The 26,685-nt window shown below is 43.8% G+C and overlaps 1 protein-coding gene across 1 annotated transcript in view; it reads right to left on the bottom strand.

Moving 5' to 3' along the window:
* Positions 1–8,231: 8,231 nt before the first annotated feature.
* LOC147103129 (disks large-associated protein 2-like) overlaps positions 8,232–26,685 on the bottom strand; it is a 115,991-nt gene continuing 97,537 nt past the window's right edge. Inside the window, exons 8-11 of the mRNA XM_085963177.1 lie at positions 20,415–20,839; positions 17,028–17,119; positions 12,248–12,400; positions 8,232–8,664 (exon numbers count right to left, since the gene is read on the bottom strand). Of these exons, the coding sequence (XP_085819303.1) occupies positions 8,446–8,664; positions 12,248–12,400; positions 17,028–17,119; positions 20,415–20,839 (889 nt within the window). The 3' untranslated portion in view covers positions 8,232–8,445. The remainder of the gene's footprint in view (positions 8,665–12,247; positions 12,401–17,027; positions 17,120–20,414; positions 20,840–26,685) is intronic.

Below are 26,685 nucleotides of genomic sequence, written 5' to 3'. Positions count from 1 at the left end.
AAGTTAGAGATGTAAAAGATATTTAAGCAAGTGTAGAGGCTGGGAAAGGGAGGAGGGGAGGAAAGACCAAAAGGGAAGGTCTGTGATAGGATGGAAGGCAGGAGAGATTAAAAGACTTTTATTTATTCGTTTTTTTCCTCCCTTTTTTTCTCTCACAGGGCAGCTGTTGATGATTCTGCCATTGCTGTTTACACTTCATCTAGAGTCATCTTGTTTCTTAACTTGTCCCATTACCATCTTCTTTTGCTCGCACCATCAACCCTTTGTCATTTAATAGTGGTTAGCACTGTTGCCTCACAGCGCCAGGGACCCGGGTTCGAATCCGGCCTCGGGTGACTGTCTGTGTGGAGTTTGCACATTCTCCCCGTGTTTGCGTGGGTTTTCTCCGGGTGCTCCGGTTTCCTCCCACAGTCCAAAGATGTGCGGGTTAGGATGATTGGCTATGATAAATTGACCCTTAGTGTTAGGGGGATTAAATACGTGGGGTTACGGGGATAGGGTGGGATATGTGTTGGTGTAGGGGTTACGGGGATCGGGTGGGATATGTGTCGGTGCAGGCTCGATGGGCCGAAATGGCCTCTATCTGCACTGTGGGATTTCTGTGATTTCTGAACTGCAGGCATCAAAACAGGAGACTTCCACATCCCACTTTGAATTTGAGCCCAGGTGCTAGAGCAACAGAGCCATGTGCTCATATACTGTTCCTCCCAGGCGCCAACAGAAACGTTTCCTGTGTTTGGACATGAAGAATTGCTGCCTTAGTAACATAAATATATAGCGTCTGTTTAGTTGTGCAATAAGTGACTTTAGTGTGAAATGGCGTAAAACACAAGTGTGAATGTAGGGTCACTGCTTTTTGTAAACTGGAACAAATAGAGCAAGCACAATCAGAGATGTAGCAATTGCCCCCAACACATAAGCTTTGGTTTACAAACCCGGTAAAGGCTCTCCTAAAATACTTTAATGGAATATACACCAGGAAAAAGCCTTCAGTATTTTTGGGTCCCTTCCTCTGTACCTAATTAAAAGGAAAACCATAAAAATATTTCTAAGCTCAACTAATAAAAAGCTTTCAAATGGAACAGTGGGGAGAGAGGACACTGGAAGTTAAACAAAGGAAATGCCAGCTAATCTTTAAAGAAGCTTTAAAAATATTTGATATAAAATTAAGATTTCAAGGGAGAGAAGGGACATTCTTTCTGTGAATTATCTTTTTAAGAAGTGCTCTGAGACGTTTGTTCATGGAAGGAACGCAATATAAATGCAATTTGTTGATGGTAAGGCCGTTCATTGTAGCAGTGAGGTATACCTCCATGGGTGAGTGAGTAATGCCTTTTGGTGCGGTATTGGTCACTGCACCACATAACAAGAGACTATTAGGACCCTGACACCGGGTATACATTAAACAGGTTTGCTTTCTACAACAAATAGAAAATGTCTCATTCAACAGAGTAGATTGCTACCTCATCAGATTAACTCTGTTATCATCAGTGATGCCCAGAAGGTACAGTTTATCCTCAGCAAATTAATGGTCAGAAGGTTGGGTGCTATCTATACTTCAAACATGACACATTTACAAACTTTATGCTAAGTTAAGAAACAGCAAACCGCATGCTAATTAGGGAATTATAAAGCAACAGTATCATCCAGAATCATTCAAAGTTGCACACATTTGCATTTATTTAGTTACCCAACCTTTGGCTTTAGATAGTCATTTGCTATTTGCATTGCAACTGTTGTTTTAATAGGAAGAAACTTCATTATAAATGGCAAATGATTCTTTGATACACAGCAAATAGCTACTCAGTAATGCAGTGTGTCACTCTGTTTCATTCTTTTACATAAAAGCAGTCCCTTAAACTACAGAGCCCTTCATGTCCCAATGACCCCAAATACTCCTTCATATTGGGGTGTCCTGCAATAATTATTTTCCCTTGTTGCCAATGGGAACTGAATTTAAGTATTAAAATTGTTTTTAAAATGAGCTCCATTCAGGTGGTGGAGGTTGGCACTAATGTATGATTTAGAAGAAAACTTCCACTTTCTTTTTGTTCCCCCATCGATTTTCTCTCCTTCCCTTTTCCTAAAGGCACTGACTCTTTATTGAGGGATAGTTCCAGCATCATTGGTCACCTTCTAGTACAACAACAACAGCATGCATTTATATAGTGCCATTAATGTAGAACATCATCCCAAGGCACTTCACAGAGGAGTAATCAGACAAACACCGAGGCTGAGCCAAAATGGCCCTATCCTCATGTGTGAGCATTAGCAGGCTATTTGATTCCAGGGGGTATCACGGCAGTGACAGATTCTGTCTTCACCCAATGTCCCCACATACTTTTTTAAAATTCATTCACGGGATGTGGGCATTGCTGACATTGCCAGTGTTTTTTGTCGATCCCTAATTGCCCTTTGTTACAACTGAGTGGCTTGCTAGGCCACTTCAGAGGGCAGTTAAGAGTCAACCACATCCTGTGGGCCTGGAGTCACATACAAGCCCGAGCAGGTAAGGACAGGGAAAGTCCTTCCCTAAAGGACCAGATGGGTTTTTACAACAATCCGATAGTTTCATGGTCACCATTACTGATACTAGCGTTTTATTCCAGATTTATTTAATTAACTAGAATTTAAATTCCCCAGCTGCCGTGGTGGGATTTGAACTCATGTCTCTCAGATTATTAGACCAGGCCTCTGGATTACTAGTCCAGTAATATAACCACTATGCTATCGTACCCATATTTTACAGCAGGGATCATTGCTCAGGAATGGAGACTCTGGCTGTAAAGCCCCGACTGATTCCACTGAGATCAGTTGAATTCGATCTTGACCTCACTTGCCATCCACCTGAGAACACTGCCAGCGGAGGTTGCTGTGAGCAACTGCGAGGCAGGACCTCGGCTGTTATTTTTGAGCCCTCTCCTTAAGCTAGGGGTTCCAGGGCCAATTACAACACTGCTACTGCCGGCCTAATTAGATCAGCATAGTCCATGACCCGAAGCTCGAGCTTTCCTGGCCTTTTCTGGCTCGGCTACGCACTGAATACTTCATATGTATTTTGGTGTAAGTACTTTTTGTGTGACTTGCATTGATGTACACATGACTGCACACCACAATATAGCTGCTGAGATGCTCGAAAGCCATTGTCTGTAATTAGAGACCATAGCAATGCACTCAGGACTGTGTAGTCAGAGCCTTACTGAATTCTGTTTGCTGCTATTCCTACTGTTATTTGCATTTTCGGGATTGCAGGAAGATTTGACCAGTTTAGCTGAATTCATTTATAGATGTTTATGCACATTTCTGCCACTGGTGCAATGTTTGGTGTAAAATGAGCGCCAAAGGGGCTGAACATCCGCTGCCATATTGGCATTCGGGATGCCAGTTCCCGACCTTGCCCCAGAGTTTCCAGTCGGCCCCGTGGAAGTGGAATCTCCGCCATCCGCAAACAGAGCCATTGATGCAGGAGGCGGTAGAGGCCGGAGGGCGCGGACTCCCTATACTGGCACTTCCCGCGTTCTCAGTCTTTCAAAAGCCTGGCACAGGATCATTGGCCGGCTCGTCTGGTGAAACCAGGCACGCCAGGCCCGAGTGGCGGATATTTAAGGGCCCAGGCCAGGGACGCTGCCTGGATCTCTGAAGTGGAGGGCCCATTTTGTAGCACTGTCATTTTTAAGCAGGCAGGGGCAGCTGTAATCTTTCTGCCCCCTCCCCATCCCAGCCAACCTCCACAACATGGCACGCAACCTAGGTGTGCCCCTAGTGGCACTGGTATCTTCCACACACATGGCAATGGGGGCCTTCCCCTGACCCCAGAAAGTCTGCCAGGGTCACTGATGGAGGGTCCCAGTGAGTGCGATCCTGCTATAAGTCCTGGGATCGCTCTCCCGTGGATTTTTTGGCCCATTTGGTCTTTTCAGACCCAGATACAGTCCCAGTTTTTGTAGTCCACAATGGGATTCTGCACAGAAAAATACAGGTGGCAGACATGTAGTATGTGAATAGAAGAAGAATTCATTTATTACATAGAACAGCACTACACAAAATGAAGAAAAATCCCTGAAACCATTAAGCTACAACTTGCGCAGTGGTTTTATATGGAAAGGGTGAAAGAGAAAAAGAAAGAACTTGCATTTATGTGGCACCTCTCATGACCTCAGCACGTCCCAAAGCGCCAAATAGCCAATTAAGTACTTTTGAAGTTTAGTCACTGTTGCAATGTAGGGCTGGAGTTCACTAAAGGCTGATCTCAATAAACATGACATTCCTCTCTTTTTTGTTACAAGTCCATATGAAACAGTATTAATATTTATATGGACTTGAACACAGTTCAAACTTCTAAATGTGTCTGCGTTCTGACCTTAAGAACTCAAGTGATATATATATAACATAGTCATCACATTTTTTTGGTGAGGGAAAGATTAACTAGGTCAAGGGACAGGCTCTCTGGCACATCTGGTGCTTTTTCTTCCAATTTTGTTTTTAGTTTTGTGACACTGAACTCGCACCTTTTATCTACCACAGAGTTATGTTCAGCTGTAGCCGTGCTATTTCTTTTACTTGAAGTGATGAGACTCACAGTGAGGAGCTGTGTTTTTACAAGACTGAAAATGGAAAGTCCCTCAAAGTATTTGGAAGTATTTGGAAGACTACTTATTCACCACAGGGGGAGAGAGAAGAGACTCCATGTTAAATTGAATGGTATTCAAACACACATGACTCTACTATGTACCATTCACTCCCCCCTCCCCATTCTGTGGACTGGCATGTGTGAGTCACATGTTGTTGAACGAAGCTTGCTGCACGCAATGCAACCAGATTCAAAGGATGGAAACAATCTTTAGAAAAAATATTTGTTGCCGTGCTGTGCAAGCTTAAATACTTCAAACCCCAAATAACCCAGGCATGCTACGAAAACAAAGATATCTAATCAAGAGTGAGTTGCTATTCAGAGCAAGTCTGCTCCACCTACAGATCCGATCCACTCGTTTCAATGGGAGGACATTTGTTGATGCGGCTGCAAAAATCCCTTTTTGTCTCCAGTTGGAGTGCTGGTCTTTAACCCTCGATCGTCCGTGTTTAAAGCGCAGTTCAGACATCCGACAAAGATTGTAACATTTACTGGGCGCATCAGGATTCTGCGAATTTCATTTTGTAAAAGCAAATGGATTAAAAGCACTGACCGAATTGCAGTCAGTGCACTCAGTGTCAAGAATAAACAGTATTTTTTTTTCCATTCCTATATGCCGGTGTAAAAAAATCGGACCCTTCTTAATTTGAGCCTTTTACTTGGGTACATTCTTTAATCAATATTAATTCCTGGCCATAAGTCATTAATTTTTGTTCACGGCAATTTTTTTCTTATTTGAAAACACTAGCTACTCGAAGAGGAAATCGTGGTTAAGAACGTCATACTATATTTCAAAGCTTCAGTAATTAAATGTAGAATATATTTGCAACGAAGAAGTTAGCTAGAAACAGGGAAGCACTGGGCGCGGAATTATTTTTTGACTCTGTCAACCGTAAACTATCCGTACACTAAAGAAGAAAGGGAGAGGCTGTTAAAGGAGCGATTAATAATGCAAGACAGTAGTTCTCATTGAGCATTGTCTGAGAGTAAACAGCTACTTTAAAAGATCAAATGTAAATCAATTAGAAAAGAATTTGACACACCTAACTTCGAATGCCGTCATACGTCATAAAGGCTGTATAATAAATGTCAAGATGTTTAACATTCTAAATAATCCGATGTTTGTTTTTTTAAAGCTGACTTCGGCTCCCAAGTCAATGTTTTGACAAAAATTCACAGATCCTGCAAAGAAGCAGGTATCTTTTGTTCGCTGGCTTGAGTACAGGACTCAAACTCGTTAGTCAAACCACTGTTGCATGCAGTCAATAGGCTGGCTGCCAAATTTTGGAATGCCAACCAAATTTGGAATCTGTGGGAATATGAGTGTAGACATGAAACCAGAAAACTCCATTAGTAAAGCAAAATCCTGCGGATGCTGGCGGGTTGAAATAAAAACAGAAAATGCTGGAAACTCTCAGCAGGTCAGGCAGCATCTGTGGAGAAACAAAAGTTAACGTTTCAGGTCGATGGCCTGATGTTCTGATGAAAGGTCATCGACCTGAAACCTTAACTCTGTTTCTCTCGCCACAGATACTGCCTGACCGGCTGAGTGTTTCCAGCATTTTCTGTTTTTAACTCCATTCGTAACCTGCCATGTTAGCAACTAATTCATAAATGATATACAAGTGCATGGGTCGTACCCTAGTATATTGTACAAAAACCTGCAATGAGGCCCTTCAAGCCTCTCTGTACTGTGTATGTATGTGGAAAGTGTTCGAAGATTCTCTTTCGGCAGAAATCTTTACATATAGAAGCCAGTTGTCAGTACACTCGCCTGAGTCTTGTGTCGACTTCAGATGTACAAAAACAAGAGTCAGAGAAAGAAAAATCAGCTGAAGGTTTCCAATACAGACAAGGATTGCACTGTTCTCTGAAAGACTTTAATATAAATAAGTTTCATCAATAAGAATCTTTGTCCCAGTGCTAACCACCAAGTAGGAATATTATCTACTCAAAATTGTAGCAGTCTCCGCAATAAGAACGTCTGCAATCCCTCTGCTGCCACCCCTCCCATGTCTTGCCTTACAGAATCGGAATTCACAATGTATTAGTGGAACCTGCTTACCATGCTGTTTAATATCAGAATCCACTTGCTATTGTAGAATTCCAAAACACTGTGCATTCATTTCCATAGAATTTAGCCCTTTTTTTGCCATTACACAGCCTACTGCATATTACACATTTTTCTCGGTTAATGCATCCCAGCAAGTCAGAATTATCTTAACATGCAAACACAACTTCTCACATTCTTTCTAGGTGCAAATGGGCCTACCATCAGTCCCCATGAATACATCGTCACATCAGCAGTCTGGACCTGTTGGCTTAAACCTTCGCTCCCTTCTCTCCTGTTTTTAGCTCTTGCGCTCAATCCTTGTCGCCATACCTTTTGGTGCGCTTCCTTTCCCCCGTTTTAGTACCTTTCCGACCTTTATTTCTTCATTCACAATCCTGCAGTGCCACTGTCCAGTGTACATCAGGTTTTGCCAGCCAATTTGGAGGGGGGGTGATAGTATTTTTAAATTGACATTTTTTAATATAGTTTTATCGAGTTTTGTGCTCAAGGTGAGGGATGTCAATGTGGCAGAAGGGATAAAGTTCCTTTTTTGTTCCCACCCACTGTCAGTATCAATTACTCCCAGGTTCAATACACCCAACAGGCAGATGGAGAGCAAACCTCCGTCTACATCGTCCCAACAACTTGCCTTAATTGCAACCTCTGACGGGCATCCCCGGATGCACCACTGCAACGTTTTCTTTTTCACACCAGCTCGGCCTGCTAATGCAGCGGCTGAGAGTGCCAAGGTATGGGCAAGGTTTTGTGCTGTGGACTCGTGCTTACTGAGAACTAGGTTGAGCCCGTTAAAACTCATTCCATGTAGGCTCCTTACAGCCATTTCAGAGAGAGAGAGACAGAGAAGATGCTTTTTACATTTGGCACTTCTGTAGAACTGCTTGTCTGTTAACGTTGCTAATACCATGTTTTTTGTACAGAAAGGCAGGCGGGGCGGGGAGATGTTGAGGGGACTGTTTCATCCTGTTCAGCTGGGCTGGATTCAGACCCAAGTCCCAAAAAAGTAAAGGGATAGTTTTCCAATTGATTGTGCCACCCAATCCCCAGTAAGAAAGCTGCATTGTAATGGACAACAAGGAATTGCTGGGTAGTACTGTAGAATAATTTGAAATTCTGACTGAACTCAGCTCTTTCCAGGCCATTTTCCTCGCAGATTCAGATTTTTGGAGCTCTCACAGTTTCGTGTGTAAATCTTTTTTTTAAAAAACAAACTAATTTCTAAAGACCAGTGACAAATATAGCTACAGTCCCGATGCCTCAGTAAAATGTATCACATTAAGAATACGCCACTGGTAAGTATCAGAATGGAGAGTTAATCCCAGTGAAACTGAATAATGAAACTTTCACCGGCTCACATGTCTGGCGTTTTGTCCTGATGAACTGCAGTTTCCTAATGAAACAAATGTTAAAAAATAAGTTCAAATGAATGCGGGATGCTTACAGCGGGCATGCTTCCTGGGTCTGACCAGAACTCTCTTCGTATTGTTCTTTCACTCGGGTGCATAATAAAGAACTTGTGCACAAAATATATTAGACTGCAGCTTCATTTAAAAACTGAAGAAAATATAATTGGTCCACCGTGACAACATAAAGGAACACAAGAGGAATGTTAATGCTTGCTAGTGCTGAGGCCAGACAGCGGGATTCAAATTATGCCCATAGCCCGGCTTCGCCATCCCTTGTACATAAGTGATGTTGAAGGTAAAGAGACAGGCAGGCCCCTGCCAAGTGGCGCTGTGCGATTTCAAAGCCTGGTTTGGGCCTCGGGGATGTAGATTTCGATGCTATCCGCGCTTTCTGTGGCAGAGTTTTGCCGATACGAAGCAGCTCTCTTGGCAGCCATGAGCCGTTTCCTTGCTTCCTGCCTCTGTCTGTCAGCAAGTTCCAATGACTTCTCCCGCATCGGGGGTAACCTTCCCTTCGGTGGTTTCTTTGGTATAGGAGGGGGGACCTTCGATTCATCCTATCAACAAAAATATTTTTTAAAGAATCACCGCAGTACAATTTCCTGCTTACTTCCTCTCCTGAGAGTTAATTCATTTTCATTTTTACCAGCCAATTTGCTCTCCTGAAGGCACTAGTTCATGCTGGGGCAAGATTCTATTAGCACCGGTTTCTCTCGGGTACTTTACCCAATTGCATCCCGACAAGCTATTTGACCGTGGCAGGCATCACAGCTGAACTCAACCCTGTCCTCAACTGACATCCAGACACGAGCACTTTCTAGCAAGGTCGTTTAGAAAGACGAGGTGTGAGAACCCAGGATGATCTTTAGCTTCGCCTAACCAATACTGAGCCCAATTGAAGGACTCCCGCCCTTTCCAGCTTAGTGAAGATCAGCCAAATCAGCACAGACTGGAGGTTGGACTTGGAATCCTATTAATCTGTATATGCCAGTCTCACACTGGGCAGTGCATTTACTGTCTGTGACAATAGGGAAGCTTAATTTATATTTATTTGAATGCTTGCCATATGTGGGTTAATGTGCCAAGGGACTAACAATAATCCCTTAACCATGGAATAGAGATCATGTGGGATGTCTACCACGTTCTCCTATTTTCTCTAAAAGGCAGTAAATATCACACTATCAGATGATTCATTTAAAATGCATTCAGGCTACAACTAATCGTGGGCTTTATTTATTATAAGACAATACACGGAGAAGTAAGAACCAGCAAAAAACTAATTGTACACTACATATAACAAGATAGAATCCATTCACAAGAAGTCAAGGTATCTCCTTAGAACATTTTTCTTACACAGCCTGATAAACAACAAGACTTTAAGAGGGAACAGTCTTTTGTGGTATTCCCAATCTATTCTCATGAGCAATGCAATTTCTATACTACCCTCATGGAATTTACTGCATAAATGCACAAGTGAGACATGACATAGGTTAAGTGTTGCATGCTTGGGAGGAAGGGGTGACTTTGGACTTATGGGGCTGGATTTTGTCAGCCCCGAGAAGGCGGGTACGGAGGCGGGACTGCTGGGAAAGTTGCAGAATTTGGGGGCGGGTGGCAAACCCGCCTCCAACCCGCCTCCGTGCCCTCTTGCCAGGAGGCGGGAAGCTGTCCGGCCCCGGGTCCCACCTCCTTGGAGGCGGGAAGGGATTAAAGCCTGTTAACAGGTAGTTAACAGGCAGAAAATAGGATTATCCCCATTTTTCACGCTGAAGTGCGGGCTTCCCGACCTGGGGGAACCCCGCCAGGGTGTAGAAGGTGAAGAGGAGGTCTGCGGGTGTCGGAAGGGTCTGAAAATGCGATGTAGGGGTGAGTGATGGGTGCAAGTGTGGAGTGGTAAGTATGTGAGGTGACTGTAAAGTGTTAGAAAATGTTAACTTACCTTTGTTTCTGCCTACAGCCTTCAGCCGCTGTGGAGCCAGAGTCCCCGACATCTCCATTGTAGATATCACAGACTGGCTGTTGGATCCTCTGATCCAACAGCCAGGTGATTTCTGTAAAGTTGAAAGGTTTGATGAGTCCTGAACACTAGGACTCATCAAACTACACAGAATGTCAGTGTTTGACAGCTTCACAGAGCTGTCAAACGATGACATTTCTTCTTTCAAAAGTTCTTGACAGATGACACGTCATACGTTGACGTGCTCTGTCGCTGACTTCCCCCTAATTGGCCTGCTGAGCCCACTGGGCGGGCTTAACAAGGTCAATCAGGGGAAAATCCCACTGGTTGGCCAAAAACTGATGGAGGCGGGATTGAAACTCGGCAAGCTGCAGTCCCACCTCCAAAAGTTTCCCATTCAGAAAATCCAGCCCATAGTTCCCAAAGCTTTCTATCACTGGGGCTTTCCTCACCTCATGTCTGGGTCTGTTGTAGATTAATTGATAGAATTTGATTGCCATGATTAGTCAACAATTCCATTATTGTTGTATCATGTGACTACCAGGATGGTAGAAGGCAAACTAGATGGACTGTGGTCTTTTTTTCATCTAGCGAATCCTATGCTTCTAATTCAAGTTCATAAACAACTGAACTGAATTGAGAGAAGACTAAACAAAGGACTGAATAATTAGTTAACAATTAATCAATTAAATTCAAAGACACAATGTTTGTAGATGCTTGCATTTCATGCTAACAAGCAGATGTTAAGCATTGGGACATTACTGCCTTCTTCACAGCCATCCACCTCATGGTCCAGCCATCTGAGCTAATAGGGGAGAGTTTCTTGGGTTGGCGTCCAGGCACACTGGATCGCCAAGGTGCACTGAATATCAGGAAATTGGGTGGTCAGAGCGCATGCTTGTAAAGGAACCCACCCAATTAAAAATGGAGGTGAATCAGGTGAGTTCCTTTACACAGGCGTGTCCTCTGACCCACCTGATTTTCAGCTATTTTGTCCCCAGGTGATCCACGGTACCTGGGTGCAGACCCAGGACATATCTCCCCTAATAGGCCTGTTACTTTACCCAGGATTTGTTAATGTTTTAAATAATTAACAACTTCATTAGTACCTAAGACAATATCTCAGTATCCTGACTAATTTATGTCAAGCAACCTGGCCTGTATTTTGGAGGTAAATGGGCTCTAGTCTCTGTTTTGAAATTAGGTAGTGAAGGACATTTTAATCTAATTATTTGAAAACTGCATGACATAAAAGACAGAGGTTTTCCACCGTGGCACCTCATTGCTTCTCTGTGAATATGGTTGCTCACTGGTGCATGTATACAGTGTTTACAAGAACCTGTCCTGTGCCTTGCTTGGGTGAGCTGCCCGGAATAATGTCAACAAGTCTTTCCAGTTAAAGCTCTCCATGGGGCATCATTGGGCTTCTCCTTGTTCTTCATTCCCTCTGTTCTACCAGTGGTCAGCATTCATTCAACGACTAAACATCTGTCCTCTGGAGGTCCCCTTCTAGTTCCCTTGAACTTGCCACCTCCTCCTGACTTTCAAAAGCTTCCTCAACATCCTTCTCTTTAACTGAGACTTTGATTCTCCCATTCTAATCCTCTCCATTTTTCCCTTCTCTTCTCCTACTGTGTTGTCCACTGTCTTGTCCTACTTAATGTGAAGCACTTTGAGACACTTTCCTGCATGGAGGAGCACTATAGTTGTTGGTGATCTTGGTGATGGTGCATCATTCTAAGTGGATATGTCTATCAAGCATTGTTGGTCTCTGTGGCATTTTCCATTTATAACCATTGTAAAATATAATTTTTAAACAAACTTCTTTTATAATATCACAGGTGTGGAGACATTGCCCTGTGTGGTAAATTTTTACTGCTAAGTAATGGATTATAGTCATTAAAGGAAATATGTCTGGAATATCCTACAATAAATCTATGTTTCTTTTCATTTTGCTCGCTATGCATCATTCTCTCACTCCATTGGGACCAACAACATCTGCAAACTTTAATCAAAATCTGCGCTGCAATCATGATTTGAATTTCATAAGAAAATATATGTTGAATCTTATTTTATTACTGTGGCTGTAGAATTCCTCAAAAGTATATCTATGACTTCTTTAAAATTCACTAAACAAATAATAAAACCAACAAGCCCACAGTTGTGGCATGTGATGGGCCTACCTTTTTATCTGAAGCCTCTAGCAATTTCCAGTTATTGGCCTTTATCTGCAAAAGCTCATCAAACTTCAAAGTCACATCCTCAACTGACAGCTGCAAGAGATCCCAGAATCCTGCAAGGTCCTGGGAGGTAGGCAAAGGGAAAGCATTCGGGTCCTGGGAGCAAAAATAAGCAACAACAAAAAAAAATTACAATCGACAGCTTTTAAATAAGAGCAGCGATGAAGAAAAAAGTGTCCCAATAATGAAAACTTGCTTTTCTGATCCTGTCAGGTTCCCTATAGGTTTTGCAGGGGGTGGGGATAGATGGCATTTTTAAAATCATACTTTATCCTTCCTGTCCTGAAGGCAACAATTCAACAATAACAACAATGACTTGTATTTATATAGCGCCTTTACCATAGTAAAACGTCCCAAGGCACTGCATAGGAGTATTTTAAGACAAAAAATTTGACACCGAGCCACATAAGGAGAAATTAGGGCAGGTGACCAAAAGCTTGGTCAAAGAGGTAGGTTTTAAGGAGCGTCTTAAAGGGGGAAAGAGAGGCGGAGAGGTTTAGGGAGGAAATTCCAGAGCTTAGGGCCCAGGCAACAGAAGGCACGGCCACCAAAGGTTGAGCGACTATAATCAGGGATGCTCAAGAGGGCAGTATTAGAGGAGCGCAGATATCTCGGGGGGGTTGTGGGGCTGAAGGAGATTACAGAGATAGGAAGGGGCGAGGCCGTGGAGGGATTTGAAAACAAGGATGAGAATTTTGAAAATTCATGCATTTATTACAGACACTGATAAACCTCAAACACCATGTTCAAGTGGCTATTCTTCATGTTTGAGATGAGGCAGTGAGTTTAGGCAGGCTTCTTGCCTCTTCGGAACATCAAGGGGATAATTTTCAACTGCGGTGGGGGAAGTCAATGGAAAGGAAAATGATACAGGGTGACGATTCGCTACCCCCAGTTTTCCTGCCAAAATTGAAAATTGCCCTCCCATTGTTCTTAGCCAACACCCACACTTTGCCGCATGAATCATTACATCTTGACTCATTTTTCCTTCCCCATGCCCGAAGCCATTGAGGCCAATTCCAGCAGTCCTACTGCTCCCCCTGCTGAGATCAGCTCGTTATAGGATTGAACTCGAGAGTTTCTATTATAAAAGAATCAATTGATTCATGGGCCTTCCTTGTTGTTATTTATGCGTTATGCCTGTATACAAGTGCGTGTGATCAGAATATGTGCATTCTGATATTATGGTGTAAATAGAAAAAAGGCTTGTAAATTTGAAGCTGTCATTATGAACTGATATTCTGCTTCCAATTACTGTAGCCGGCGGGAGGTTAAAATGGCGGCCAGGCAGAATCCGCTGCATTCCTCGAGCTTTCCCAACTTCCACGATTTAACTCCTGGGTGTTCTGGAGCCTACCTGCTGCAGGTGGAGGCCTCAGAAATGTTGAAGTGTTGGGGTCCGGTGACGTAAATTAGACTTGATTTAATTTTAACTCTGAAATGCGCGACTCGCGCACACAGTTCTTCGAGCTTCCAGCAAAAGCTAGCACGAAGTGGCATCAGGCCAGAAGTGGCGGAGGTAAATATTAACTTTCAAAGTTTTGGTACAGTTCCTTGTGGCCCAAAAGGAGCAGGAGTGTTTTTTTCCCCTGGCCTAACAAGGAAACCTTGGGCCTCCTGTGGCCCGGGCTTTAGCCCTCGCTTGCACCAGTCCCCTGCCCTCCCGGCCCCCTTCTCCACCTGCCATCGGCACAGAGCCCCCTCCTTCCTGACGTACCTTACCAGGGACAGTTTCCATGACAACAGCGGCAGCCTGCAGCACCGCGATTTCCCGCTCCAGCCTGCTGGCCTCTACTGACTTCAGGCAGGAGTCAGTGAGGGGAGATTTAAATGAAGCCCGGGTGTTAAAATTGCACCACCATTTCCCACCCCAAGTTAAAATGGAGCCTAGATTTGGATAGTGTGTCAGTTTATAATGACCGTTTCAAATTTCATCATTATTCTTTATTTCCGTTCCATAGCACATCATTGTGTTTTTCAGGAATTTGTTTCAAGGAAGAACAGTTGGTGAGAATACAGGTAAATCTTAAGTCATTTTCTCTTTTTTCACCCTTCTGTCTCTACCCCTGGCCTGGACATAATTGGAAAAGGATCAGTGAAAAGGCTACAGTCATTTTCTGGAGTTTTTTCCCATGGGATTTACCAAAGCGTTTACCATAGTGTCCCCTATTTTTCATACAGTACATTATCAATCTCAGAAGGGCCTGGCTAGACAGTGGTGCTGACAGATTAACTGGTCACAAGGTGGACTAACTCGTTATCCCGTTAATTAGGTGTGTTTGAAGGACAAGCAGTAATGGTGAAAGAGACAACTGCATAGTACGGGGAGGAACTCATTTACTGAAATATGGGAGAAGGTGTCACAGTGGGACTGGCTACAAGAACTGTGGTCTATAAACTGCCATCAAGAATTGCATTTGGCAGCACCTCCCAAACCCGCGACCTCTTCCACCTAGAAGGACAAGGGCAGCAGACGCATGGGAACACCACCATCTCCAAGTTCCCCTCCAAGTCACACATTATCCTGACGTAGAAGTATATTGCTGATCCTTCATTGTTGCTGGGTCAAAATCCTGGAACTCCCTCCCTAACAGCACTGTGGGGGTACCTTCACCACATGGACTGCAGTGATTCAAGAAGGTGGCTCACCACCACCTTCTCGAGGGCAATTAGGGATGGGCAATAAATGTTGGTCTTGCCAGCGATGCCTACATCCCATAAAAACAAATTTAAAAAAAATTACAGATGCATCAAAGTAGTTAAATAGAAATCGTGCTGCAAGTAGCAAACTCCACCATGTCCAAGCATAAGTATGAGTACTAATAAAACAAAATATCAAATGTTAGAGATTAACGACATTGGAAGTTCGAAATAAAAACAGAAAATGGTGGAAATACAGAACAGCTTGGCCAGCATCTGAAAGAGAAAGATAGATTAACATTACAGGACCCTGAATCAGGAATGTGCTGCCTGTCCCACAATGAAACATTAAGCTGTCTTTCTCTTTCAGACACTGAATGACCACAGTTCTAGTAGCCCAAGTCCCACTGTGACACCTTCTCCCATATTTCAGTAAATGAGTTCCTCCCCATACTATGCAGTTGTCCTCGTTCCCCAATACTGCTTCTCCTTCAAACACACACCTAATTAAGGGGATAGCGAGCACGTCCACCTTTGCTGGTTTCATTTTAAAATGCCTACCATATTGCGGTGTACTGGGAGAAGGGTAGGACAAATAATGTAGAAATGTTCAGCTTAACTCTGTGTGCACTCAATGCTCTTGATAAATGTACGAGAAGAGGCAGGAACGCCTCATATTTGTCACAATCAAGCAACGATTGCAGGAGCTTAAAGAGAGAGTCTCATTATTAGTACCACTTATTAAAAAGTTGCAAAGAATTATCATTAATTTTAACATTTATTTATCTGGGTGGAATATTTTGTTAAATGATGAGTGCTGATAATCTCATTAGGGGAGCTGGCTTGAAGGAGTTACTGAGATGTAAAAAGTGTGAGGTAACTCACTTCATTCCCGTACACTCACACGCACGCACACACTTGAAGCTCGCATATCCTGAGCTAATCATTCTGCTAATATTGAGATTCCCTTATCCCGTTGAGCTCAGTAATCCTCGAAGCAAAATTTCCCCTGATGGTAGCATCCTCAGAAAACATTGCTTAAATAAAAGTATACTTTAAAAAAAATAAGAAACACATGATGTAGTTAATGATAATTCCTTGGAACTGAGTTCTAAAAGGGGCAGTGATGGAGAAACTCAGGGGGAGAAATTGGGTGGAGCCGCAAACGGGGCGCCAAGCTCGTCTGGGCGCCGGATTTAGCGCAGCGTTTGGAGCAGTAGCGACCGCCGGAAATTTAGCTTGAGCACCCCAAGAGGGACATGGGGCGAGGCTCAAGGCACTCCACGTCCCTCTTAGGGTGCTGAAACTGAATATCGCAGCGCAACGTGCCGCAGCGCCACACGCTGCGGCACGGCGCGCTGCGGTACTGCAGGCCTTCTTCACATTCTTAAGGGGGAGGGGCCTGCACCAGCGCGGTCCCCGCTCACGAGTGCTGGCAAAAGAGCCCGGCACCGAGGAGAAGTGCCGGGCTCCCGGAAAACAGCTGGCAATGCCGCGGGGGGGCGATCAGGAGGCCGCCGGAAAAAACGGCCGCCCCGCACCTCCACCTTAATTTGCACCACTGCCGCCACAGGAAGGCCCCGTGAACCGGGCGCCATTTGCGAACAGCGCTACAGAGGCGGTCACTGCCAAATATCGAGATCGGGGCAGTAGCGGGGCGCTGCGCACACTGATGATGTCATCGGAGGCGGCGCAGCGCAACAGGTTAACGCCGCCATTAGCGCCCCAGCTAAATATCGCGGGAGGCGCGGCCAGTGGCGCTAAAGCCACTGAGTGCCCTCTTTAGGCGCTAAGTGGTGGCGCAGCCCACCGAATTTCTAGGCCTCACTCTTTAAGGATGAGAATCATAGGATCAATGGATCATAGAATGGTTACAGCACGGAAGAAGGCCATTTGGCCTGTCAAGCCCGTGCCGGCTCTCTGCAAGAGCACCTCAGCTAGTCCCATTCCCCTGCCCTTTCCCCGTAGCCCTGCAAAATAGAGGAAAGCAGTTTGGCACATGTGAATAGCTGTTGCAGCAGAACCCCGGGAGAGACAATTCCCTCGCCTCCCTAAACGAATGCGCACGCCCACCATGATTTACCATATTCTGCTGGCAAAGCCGATAAAACTGCTGGAACTTCTGTGACATGAGAAGCTGGGCACTGCCCACTGCGCTGCGAATCTTTTCAAGCACTAAAACACAAGAGAGAGTACATTAGGTTCTGAGTACATTCATTGCACCAGGACAGAGAGTTATTCATTGTAAGTAAATGTAGCTCTTCAGATCGCTCCCGAAGCGCGTGTCAATCTCCAATTGAGAGGGAGGTCAGGCGACCTGCTCCCAGGTCTCTGCCAGTGCCACTCTTGTGCTGTTATTAGGAGGTGAATTGCCCAGTTATACAGTGATAGGGACAGAAGGGCATTGGGTTACATGATCACCCTACCAGTTGTGGAGTTTGCGACATCAGGCGGCCTAAAGAGCGAGCAAAAATAAGTAAAAAGAAAAAAAGATTTAAAGAGGATGAATCTTGTCATTAGTGTGGTAACTCTACATAATCCAGAAGGAGATAGCTGTCAATTTTTTAATAAGACATTAAGAGCTTCTCTTCAAATTTTTTAATGCAGCGTGTTGTTATGATCTGGAATACACTGCTTGTAAGGGTGGTGGAAGCAGATTTAATAGCATCTTCCAACAGGAAATTGGTTATTCACTTGAAAAGGAAAAATTTGCAGGGCTATGGGGAACGAGTGGGAGAGTGGGACTAACTGGATAGCTCTTTCAAAGAGCCGGCAGAGGCACGATGGCCCGAATGGCCTCCTTCTGTGTTCTATGATTCTATGGTATGGATTGAAGCAGTGTGCCACTGCCAAAATCAGGGCCGTAGCAAGACCACATTCTTTTATATTTTTGGATTATTCCAAAAAAATGTGATTGATGAATTCTTCCGCAGCTTCTCAGCATCTCTGCAATTCTTCTGTACAATAGCCCTCATTAAAAATAAAATTGCAGAAGTTCCCCGGTGCCTCAGCGAGTTTAGCAAAGAGAAGAGAAGAACCATACAAAACACACTGAAGTCCCATGTTTGAGCCTTAATCTGTGCGGAGTTAGCTGATGTCACTCAGGGCTACAACTGGACTCACTGCTCCGTTCCAGGGAGAGTCCAAGATCTTTGCCTCTGGTCACAAATGGACATCAGGTAAGGACAGGGTTGGGTTCTGCTGTGATACTCCCCAGTCAAACCGCCTGTCAACATCCACTGTAAAACCTCAGACATGAACGGTGGCCACTGGGCAATATGACTGGAGGGTGAGTGGTACTCACAAAACCACATTCTAGGAAGAATCAGCACCTTCAGAAAGGGGGAGGGAAGGGCAGAGGAGAATATGGCATTGGAAACTTTCCAACTCATTTATATTTCCTTAGTGAACTTCGTTCAGTTTGGATCTGATCAAATTTATCTACGGTAAGGTTGATAAATATCCTTCGGAGGGGAGAGTTATAAGTGAGAGTGCTGCACCAACACTGTTAGGACTCGGGTTGACACCCATGATTTCCGACATAATGGCCTAGAATTTCCTGGAAAGTTTCGGTATAACTACAGAGTAAGAGCAGAGTTGGGTCATTTATTTCTGAGGAAATTCACCCGTAATTGATTTACGGCGGTTTTACCCTGAAACATCACCAAGTGCCAATTTCCTCGATCATCTGCCCCGCTCGCAATTTACAGTTGCCAAAATCCCCACTCGGTTTATTAACATAGCTCCACCTCCATACAAAAGACCAAAGACTAGGAGTTTCCTGCATTTATGCCAGTTCTGACATTAGGCGGAGCAAGTCCCAAAGTCACTAGTTCTGGTGTTTTACAGCAATTTTTTAATTTCTCCTGACTGAGACCTGCACTGTATTTTCTATAGCTTTGAATGCATTTCATTAAACATGCTGGGGTAGAGTTTCTGCTCATCCAGATGGAACCGACCAAAGCAGCGCAAAAGATCAGGGAATTTTAAATGTAAATGAGTTATACCCAAACCCACTTACGTTCATGTTTGCCGCTTATTGAAGGTTCAGTTTGCCCCACCTCAGGCCCCGTCCACAAACTAGCCATGCCCCCCAGGTCGAAATTGTGAGATTCCGCTGATTACACTGGCTCGAGCAGGCGCTTCAAATTGCGCTTATTTTCTTAGACGCACAGGCAAGTTTTTTTCATATCAAAAAATATTTAATTCGCGAAGAAACTGACTAGTATACAAATGAAACTATCGAATGGTTTGGTATAGATTTTTTTAAAGTCCTTTTGAATGATTTTAAATCAGGTTACTCACAGGCGGAGGACCGGACACTATTTAAAAAGTTTATTTTTAATGATAACCCCATTTTCTGCTGTATTAATAAAACTGCACCAGGTTACCACTAAATACGTTAAGGAATACCTTTTAATGGAAAGAAAAAATGAAACAATTGGGTTCTATTACGCTGCCCGATCGTGCTGGTTCATGGAAGATTTTACCTTTGTGATTATGCAAATTAATTTTATCAGGAACTTGATAAACCAGCACAGTTTCGAGCGCATTTTTGGTGCAATTTCCCAATTGTACCCAAAATGGAAACTCTACCCCGCTGTGTTAAATGTGCATAAATGATGATTTGATGGCTTCAAACTTTAATTTTCAAATCGTCAATAATATAAAGAGTGACTTAAGGAGGGCAAGTGGTGTACATTCCATGCTTTCCTCGGGCCCAGGTGGTTTACGATGATTCCCACTTGTTTCACACTAGTTTTTACGTTCTGGCGTATGCTAATACTACTGTCAGGAGAGTTGGGTGTAAGTTCCCATTGGCAAGATTGGCATAGAAACTGGTTTAAATTTTGGTGTAATTTCTGTGCAAGTCAGACCCAGGTAATTTTGGGTCATAGGTTCTCAGCCTCGGCCATGTTGTTAGGGGGACAGGGGGAAAACAATATACAAGGATGATACAACTCTGAGCAATTCCCAGGCCATAAAGCAGTCTGGCCATAGGCCTAGGAACAGGATTTGAATTCACTATTACCTGGTGATTCTAAGTACTGAAGGGTGAGAAAGTAACCAAAGAGAAGTATATGAAAATGGAGGTAAATATAAAAAGTAAAAATACCTTGTGCACCTTTTATACTCAATACGAAACAGCATTATAAAGCTCATATAAATCATATTACTGAATCTTACGAACATAAGAACAAACGAACAATGATGGACAGGAAAAGGTCCGTCCAGCCTGTCCCACACCATCTGTGATACCTTGTGGCACTTCCTACCCCACCCAAAACCATGCGATGTCCTCGGAGAGGCGAAAAACCAGACAATAAACACAGGCCAATTTAGGAAAGAAAAATATGGGAAATTTCTCTCTGACCCGCTTAGGAGATTAAAATTAGTCCAGGAGATGATATAACAAGAGAATAAATTACTGAGATGCAAAAAAATTGAGAGAACTTACGAATAAGCTTACCCTCCTCAGGTAGATCATTCTCCTCAGCTTCTCGCTCCATCTGCTGACACCATCCTTCCAATCGTTCTACCTCTGCCTGCAGCAGCTTGATAAACCAGTCACCATCTCTGTGGCATGGAGATACTCTGCCAGGATCTGGGAGACTGTGAACACTGGACTCTCCCCAGTGGTCCTGGCGCTGGGCATCAGCACTGTCATAGCGCATCCTGTAATCTTCCCTGTATGCCCATTGTCCTTGTGTGTGAACAGTTCTGAATGAAGTATACTCGTTGGATTGCTCTGGCTCTGAGGATTGCCGCTCAAATGGTTGGCCAAACTGAAAGCCCTTGTCCTCTGTGCTCACACACAGCCCAGGGATACCCTCCAATTCCAGGTCAGCCTGCACGCTTGTTGTCACACTGTTCGAACGCTTAAACCTGGCGTGTCTAGAATAAAGAAGAACCATAGTAAAAACAATTAATATGCAAACTACAATACAGTTCTGGCAATTTTCCCACCCACATTTTCTGCCCTCCTCTCCTGAAGGTGATGCCACATACTAGGACACAGCTTTGTGGGTACAGGCAGACTCCCCTCCCATGCATCAGCCAAATGTCTAGTCTTCACGTGCAAGTCTAGACCATGAAAGACATGGCAGTCAAGCCTGATCCTCCTGTCACACGACATCCACAAACATTTTACACTAGGGGTCACCGGATAGATAAGGAATGGGCTCCCCAGGCTGATTTGTTTACTTCTTAGGCCAGAGGAACTGTAGTACTGCACTCCTGTGTAGATCAGCTAACTCAGCACAGACCAAAATCAGATCAGATCTGGGATCTTCTTGGTTAGTAAGGCTCAGTACCATGCCGGGCAGTGCTTTTTCTCACTCAGCCGTTTGGGGCTTCTGGTCACTAAAAGAGTAACCACAATAAACAGGACCCCTTTACTTGCATTTCCATAGTGTTCCTCACACGCAGAGAAGTGGCTGAAAGTGGTGGTGGACACCAAGCCAAGGGGGGGGGGGGGGCGGCGGGCAGGAAGGTTCAGGAAGAGGGATAAAGAGGAGTCTTGGGAGTGAAAGAAAGGTCGAAAAGAAGCGTAATAAGGGGGATTTGGAGTCAGAGGTAACAAGGTGGACATGCAGCAGAAGACAGTTCTGGGGAGCTGGAGCATTGTGGCTGAAGGTGCAGCTCTCAAATGGTGGAGCAGAAGGAGCTTGTTAAAAAATCAATTCTTGGGATGTGGGCATCGCTGGCAAGGCCAGCATTTATTGCCCATCCCTACTTTCCCTGAGAAGGTGATGCGAGCCTTCTTCTTGAACTGTCACTGATGTGTTGTTCTTTGTAGCAGTTTTATGGAACCGAGTGGCTCACTAGGCCTACTAGACCAGTTCAGAAGGCATTTAAGAGTCAACCATATTGTTGTGGGGCTGGAGTCACATATAGGCCAGACCGGGTAAGGACGGCGGGTTTCCTTCCCTATAGAGACATTAGCGAACCAGTTGGGTTTTTACAACTATGCAATAGTTTTGCGGTTACTTTTACTGATATCAGCCTTTTATTTCCAGATTTCTTTCTAAAACTGAATTCAAATTCTCAAACTGCCATGGTGGGATTTGAATTTGCATTCTCTGGATTACTAGTTTAGACCACTGGATCACTGCTTCAGTAACATAACTCGACGCTAACCCTACCCGATACTGAAACAAGAAGCAGGGTGATGTCGGAGGAATGAAAGATAGAATCATAGAATTTTGCTTTACAGAAAGAGACCATTTGTGTCTGTGTTGTCTGTTTGAACGAGCTATCCACTTAGTTCCATTCCCCTGCCCTTTCCCTATACCCCTTTGTTTTTCTTTTTAAAATATTTATGGACTCCCTTTTAAAAGCTATCATGGATTCTGCTTCCACCACAAGTTTAGGGGTCTGCTGTAGATGCAGGCCAGTTAGTTTAGCATCTATGGTAGGGCAAATTCTGGAATCTTTAATGAAAAATGAAATGAATCAATATTTAGATGAAGAGAAAATAATTAGAAGCAGCAAAGGTGGATTTCAGAAAGGAAGATTGTGTTGGACAAATCTGATAGAGTTGTTTGAGGAGGTGACAGATATAGTGCAAGGGGGAAATGCAGTGGATGTGGTGTACATAGACTTTCAGAAAGCTTTTGACAAAGTACCACATGACAGACTATGGGAGAAGAATTAGAGGCATGGAATTATGAGCAGAGTTGCAAATTGGATTAAAAACTAGTTAGAAGGGAAAGTGAGAATAGGAATTAGGGGCAGTTTCTCAGAGTGGTTGAAAGTGGGTAGCAGTGTCCCACAGAGTTCTGTCCTGGGACCACTTCTGCTCACTGTGTACATCAATGATTTGGATACAGGGCTAAAGGGAAGTGGTGTCCAAATTTGCAGATTATACTAAAATAGGAGGTATAGTAAATAATTCTGAGGACCAAAGGAACTGCAAGAGATGTTTATAAGATGGAATGCACAAAAAAGTAGAAGACAGAATTCAATGTCAGTAAGTGTGAGGTGGTACATTTTGATAATAAATATAAAATTAACAATTATACATTGAATAGGACACATTTGGGATAAGTGGAAGAGCAGAGGAATTTGGGGAGACAGGTTCACAAGACATTAAAAAGCAGCACCTCACGTGGGTAAGACCATAAAAAAGCTAATGGATTACTTGGTATTATGGTAAGAGGTATAGAATATAAAAGTCGAGTTGCAATGCTGAATCTATAGAAAACCTTAGTAAGAACCACAGTTGTAAGACCACAGTTTGAGTGCCGTGAGCAGTTTTGGGCTCCACACTGTAGGAAAGATGTTGGGGTGAAACTAGTCTACACCAATAGTGAGAAATGGGCCGGTAGTGAATCGGCCACCCCTTTTACAACACATCCGATTTTCTTTTCTATTAAAATCAATGAAAAAGAAAATCAGGTGTGGCATGAAACAAGCTGCTGATTCGCTATTAGCACATTTTGTGCTACTGACCAATTTCACCCCCGTTAAGGCAATCGAAAGGGTGCAATGGAGATTTACAAGGACGCTGCATGGTATGAGAAAATACAAATACCAAGAACGACTTGGAAAAACTGGGACTGTTTTCGTTGGAACAGAGGAGATTACAGGGTGCTTTGATAGAAGTGTTTAAAATTATGAAGGGATTATGGTTGATAGAAACGGACTGTTTCCAGTGGTTAAGGGAGTCTAGGACAAGGGGACATAAATCTAAGATTAAATGTAAGAGATTTAGGACAGAGAAACTTTCTTTACACAGAGGATTGTGAGGCTGTGGAATGCAGTACAGGAATCAGTGATTGAAGCAGAAAACATGTCGGCATTTAAAAATAGGTTAGATAGGCAGTTGAAGGAAAATGGAAGATTAGGATTACTGCTCGTGTGGAGGATAAACACCAACAGATACTGATTGGGCCGAACAGCCTGTTTCCGTGTTGTAATTTCTATGTAATTCTATGTAGATACCTTCTCGGAATCAGTAGAGTCACTCGCTCCCCATAAGTGGATCCTTTGCCCCTTACAATCCGAATTTATGTTATGTTACTGAACTAGTAATCCAAAGGTCTGGATTAATAATCCAAAGACCGTGAGTTCAAATCACACCATGGCAGTTTGAGAATTTGAATTCAGTTTAAAATATAAAAAGATGCTCTCAGTAAAAGTGACCATGAAGCATATTGAATTGTCATAAAAGCCCAACTGGTTCACTCGCGTCCTTTAGGGAAGGAAACCAACTGTCCTTACCTGGTCTGGCCTATGTGTGACTCCAGACCCACAACAATGTGGTTGGCTTTTAACTGCCCTTGAAGTGGGCGAGAAAGCATCAACCCGCTACAAACAATACCGCACGGACTGTAGCTCTTCAAAAGAAGGCCCACCATCACCTTCTCAGGGAAACGAGGAATAGGTAATAATTACCTGCCTTGCAAGCCCACATCCCGAGAATGAATTTTTTTTAAATAGCTCGCTCTGCTCCACCCAGGGGATATAACAATCCATTCCCCTTGATGTACGATCTGAATACCATTTCTTTCACTTGTGATGCTTACGTGTTTCTCAATCTTTTCAAAGGTGAAGAATGATAAAATATTTGGTAAATCAAAGCCAAATACAAATTGTTAAGTTGCTTTATTTCACACACAGCAATTGAACATGTAGAGCACCAGTTATGCTCGGTCTCACTTAATTCAGCCATTACAAATTGTCTTTGTGTAATAATGAAAAATAGTGCAGCTCCAACAACGTTCAAGAAGCTCGACACCATCCAGGACAAAGCAGCCCGCTTGATTGGCACCCCAGCCACCACCTTAAACATTCACTCCCTCCACCACCGGCGCACTGTGTCTGCAGTGTGTACAAGATGCACTGCAGCAACTTGCCAAGGCTTCTTCGGCAGCACCTCCCAAACCCGCAACCTCTACCGCCTAGAAGGACAAGGGCAGCAAGTGCTTGGAAACACCACCACCTCCAAGCTCCCCTCCAAGTCAATGCCATCCTGACTTGGAACTCCCTACCTAACAGCACTGTGGGAGCACCTTCACCACACAGACTGCAGCAGTTCAAGAAGGCGGTTCACCACCACCTTCTCAAGGGCAATTAGGGATGGGCAATAAATGCTGGCTTTGCCAACGACGCCCACATCCCGTGAATGAATTTTAAAAATGGACACGCAACACTTCCTCACATCAGTGGGTCCTCTTGCTTGACTTAAAAAATAACTTCTAATTGCCTGCCTGCATTCTAACCTTCTGAGCCTGGCTTCACAACTTTCTGTTTAAAAACATGACTGTCAGTGAGTGTTTCTGTCTCTGTTTTTATCCTCATGTCTACACAACCTGAGGAGAGAGCCTATGTTGATGCTCAGCATTAGGGACCTGCCAACATAATGGGTATGAGGTATTTGTCGATTACTGAGACAGACCTACTGATTGCTTATTGTTTGTAGTCTTGGGGGAAACTGCTTCAAACTCTACCTCATTAGCATTTTCATCTTAGTCCCTTTTTAAAATATAACCCTTAAATGCAAAACAAGAAAATCAAAAATCCCAAAACGTAACACTATGTGGTACCTTATCAACCGTCTTTTGAAAATCCATATTCACAACATCCACTACACTTTCTTTCTCAATAGACTTGCAACTAACTCTTAAATCTGTCAGACGTGACTTGCCTTTTAAAAATTCATTCTGGTTGTCCTCAATTAACCAGCGTCTCTCTAGGTGAGTATTAATTATATCTCTCTAGAAGCCTTTGATATTAGACTGACTAATCTATAGTTACCTGGTTGATCACTTCCACCCTTTTTGAACAGAAGTGTTACATTGACAGTCCTACAGTCCTCTAGCACATCCTCCATATCTAAGAAGGTTTGAAAGATTGGGGTCAGAGCCTCTGCTATTTCCTCTCTGACTTCCCGAAGCAGTCTAGGAGCACACCATCAGGGCTCAGTGGCTTTTCCACCAATTCTTTCAGGACTGCTCATTTATTAATGGTTATCCTAGCCAATTGCTCCCCCTCCTCCTCTTGTACCCTTTCATCCACACTATCATAACCTTCAGTGAAAATTGAGGTAAAGTACTCAGTTAATATCGCTGCCATTCCTTCACCCGCCATAAGAAGATTTCTTTTTTCATCTCCAGTTGGTCCTAATTTTTCTTTACGTATTCTTTTACATTTTGTGTGATTATAAAATGTATGCAGGGGCATACGCCTGGAGGAAGTAGCTGATGCAGGGTGGAGCAAGGCCATGGAGAGATTAGAAGGCGAGAATGAGGCTATTAAAGTGAATTCACTGAGGCACAGGGAGGCAGTGGAGTTTGGCCGGGGTAGAGGTTATGGGGGCATGGGCCTTGGTGCAAGCTGTAGCAGTTTGGATTGGCTGTAGCTCGTGGAGGTGTGGAAGCTAGCAAGGGGAGCATTGGAGAAATCAAGCCTCTCGGTAATAAAGTCTTGGATAAGGGTTTTGGTCATGAAGGGGGAAGAGGCAGCAATGGAGGTGGGTGATGTTATGGAAGTGAAAGAACGCAGATGGATTTGAGTCAGGACGCTGAGCTAGTGATCTGAGCTAACCTGAAGTGGCAGCTTGGGGAGGTTAATGGAGTTGAGGCTGGTTGAGGCTGCAAAAGCCAAACAGGATGAATTCAGTTTTGCCGACATTTAGCAGGAGAAAGTTTCAGGTCATGCAGATCTTAATATCGGACAAGAAACTGGAGAAAATGACAATAGCCTTGGGGCTGGCAGAGGAGGTGCTGAGTGTTGTT

The sequence above is a fragment of the Somniosus microcephalus genome, chromosome 20 (assembly GCF_052327205.1).
Source record: "Somniosus microcephalus isolate GS21.2 chromosome 20, FLI_Smic_1.0, whole genome shotgun sequence".
Taxonomy (NCBI): domain Eukaryota; kingdom Metazoa; phylum Chordata; class Chondrichthyes; order Squaliformes; family Somniosidae; genus Somniosus; species Somniosus microcephalus.
This window is presented reverse-complemented; position numbering and strand designations above follow the sequence as displayed.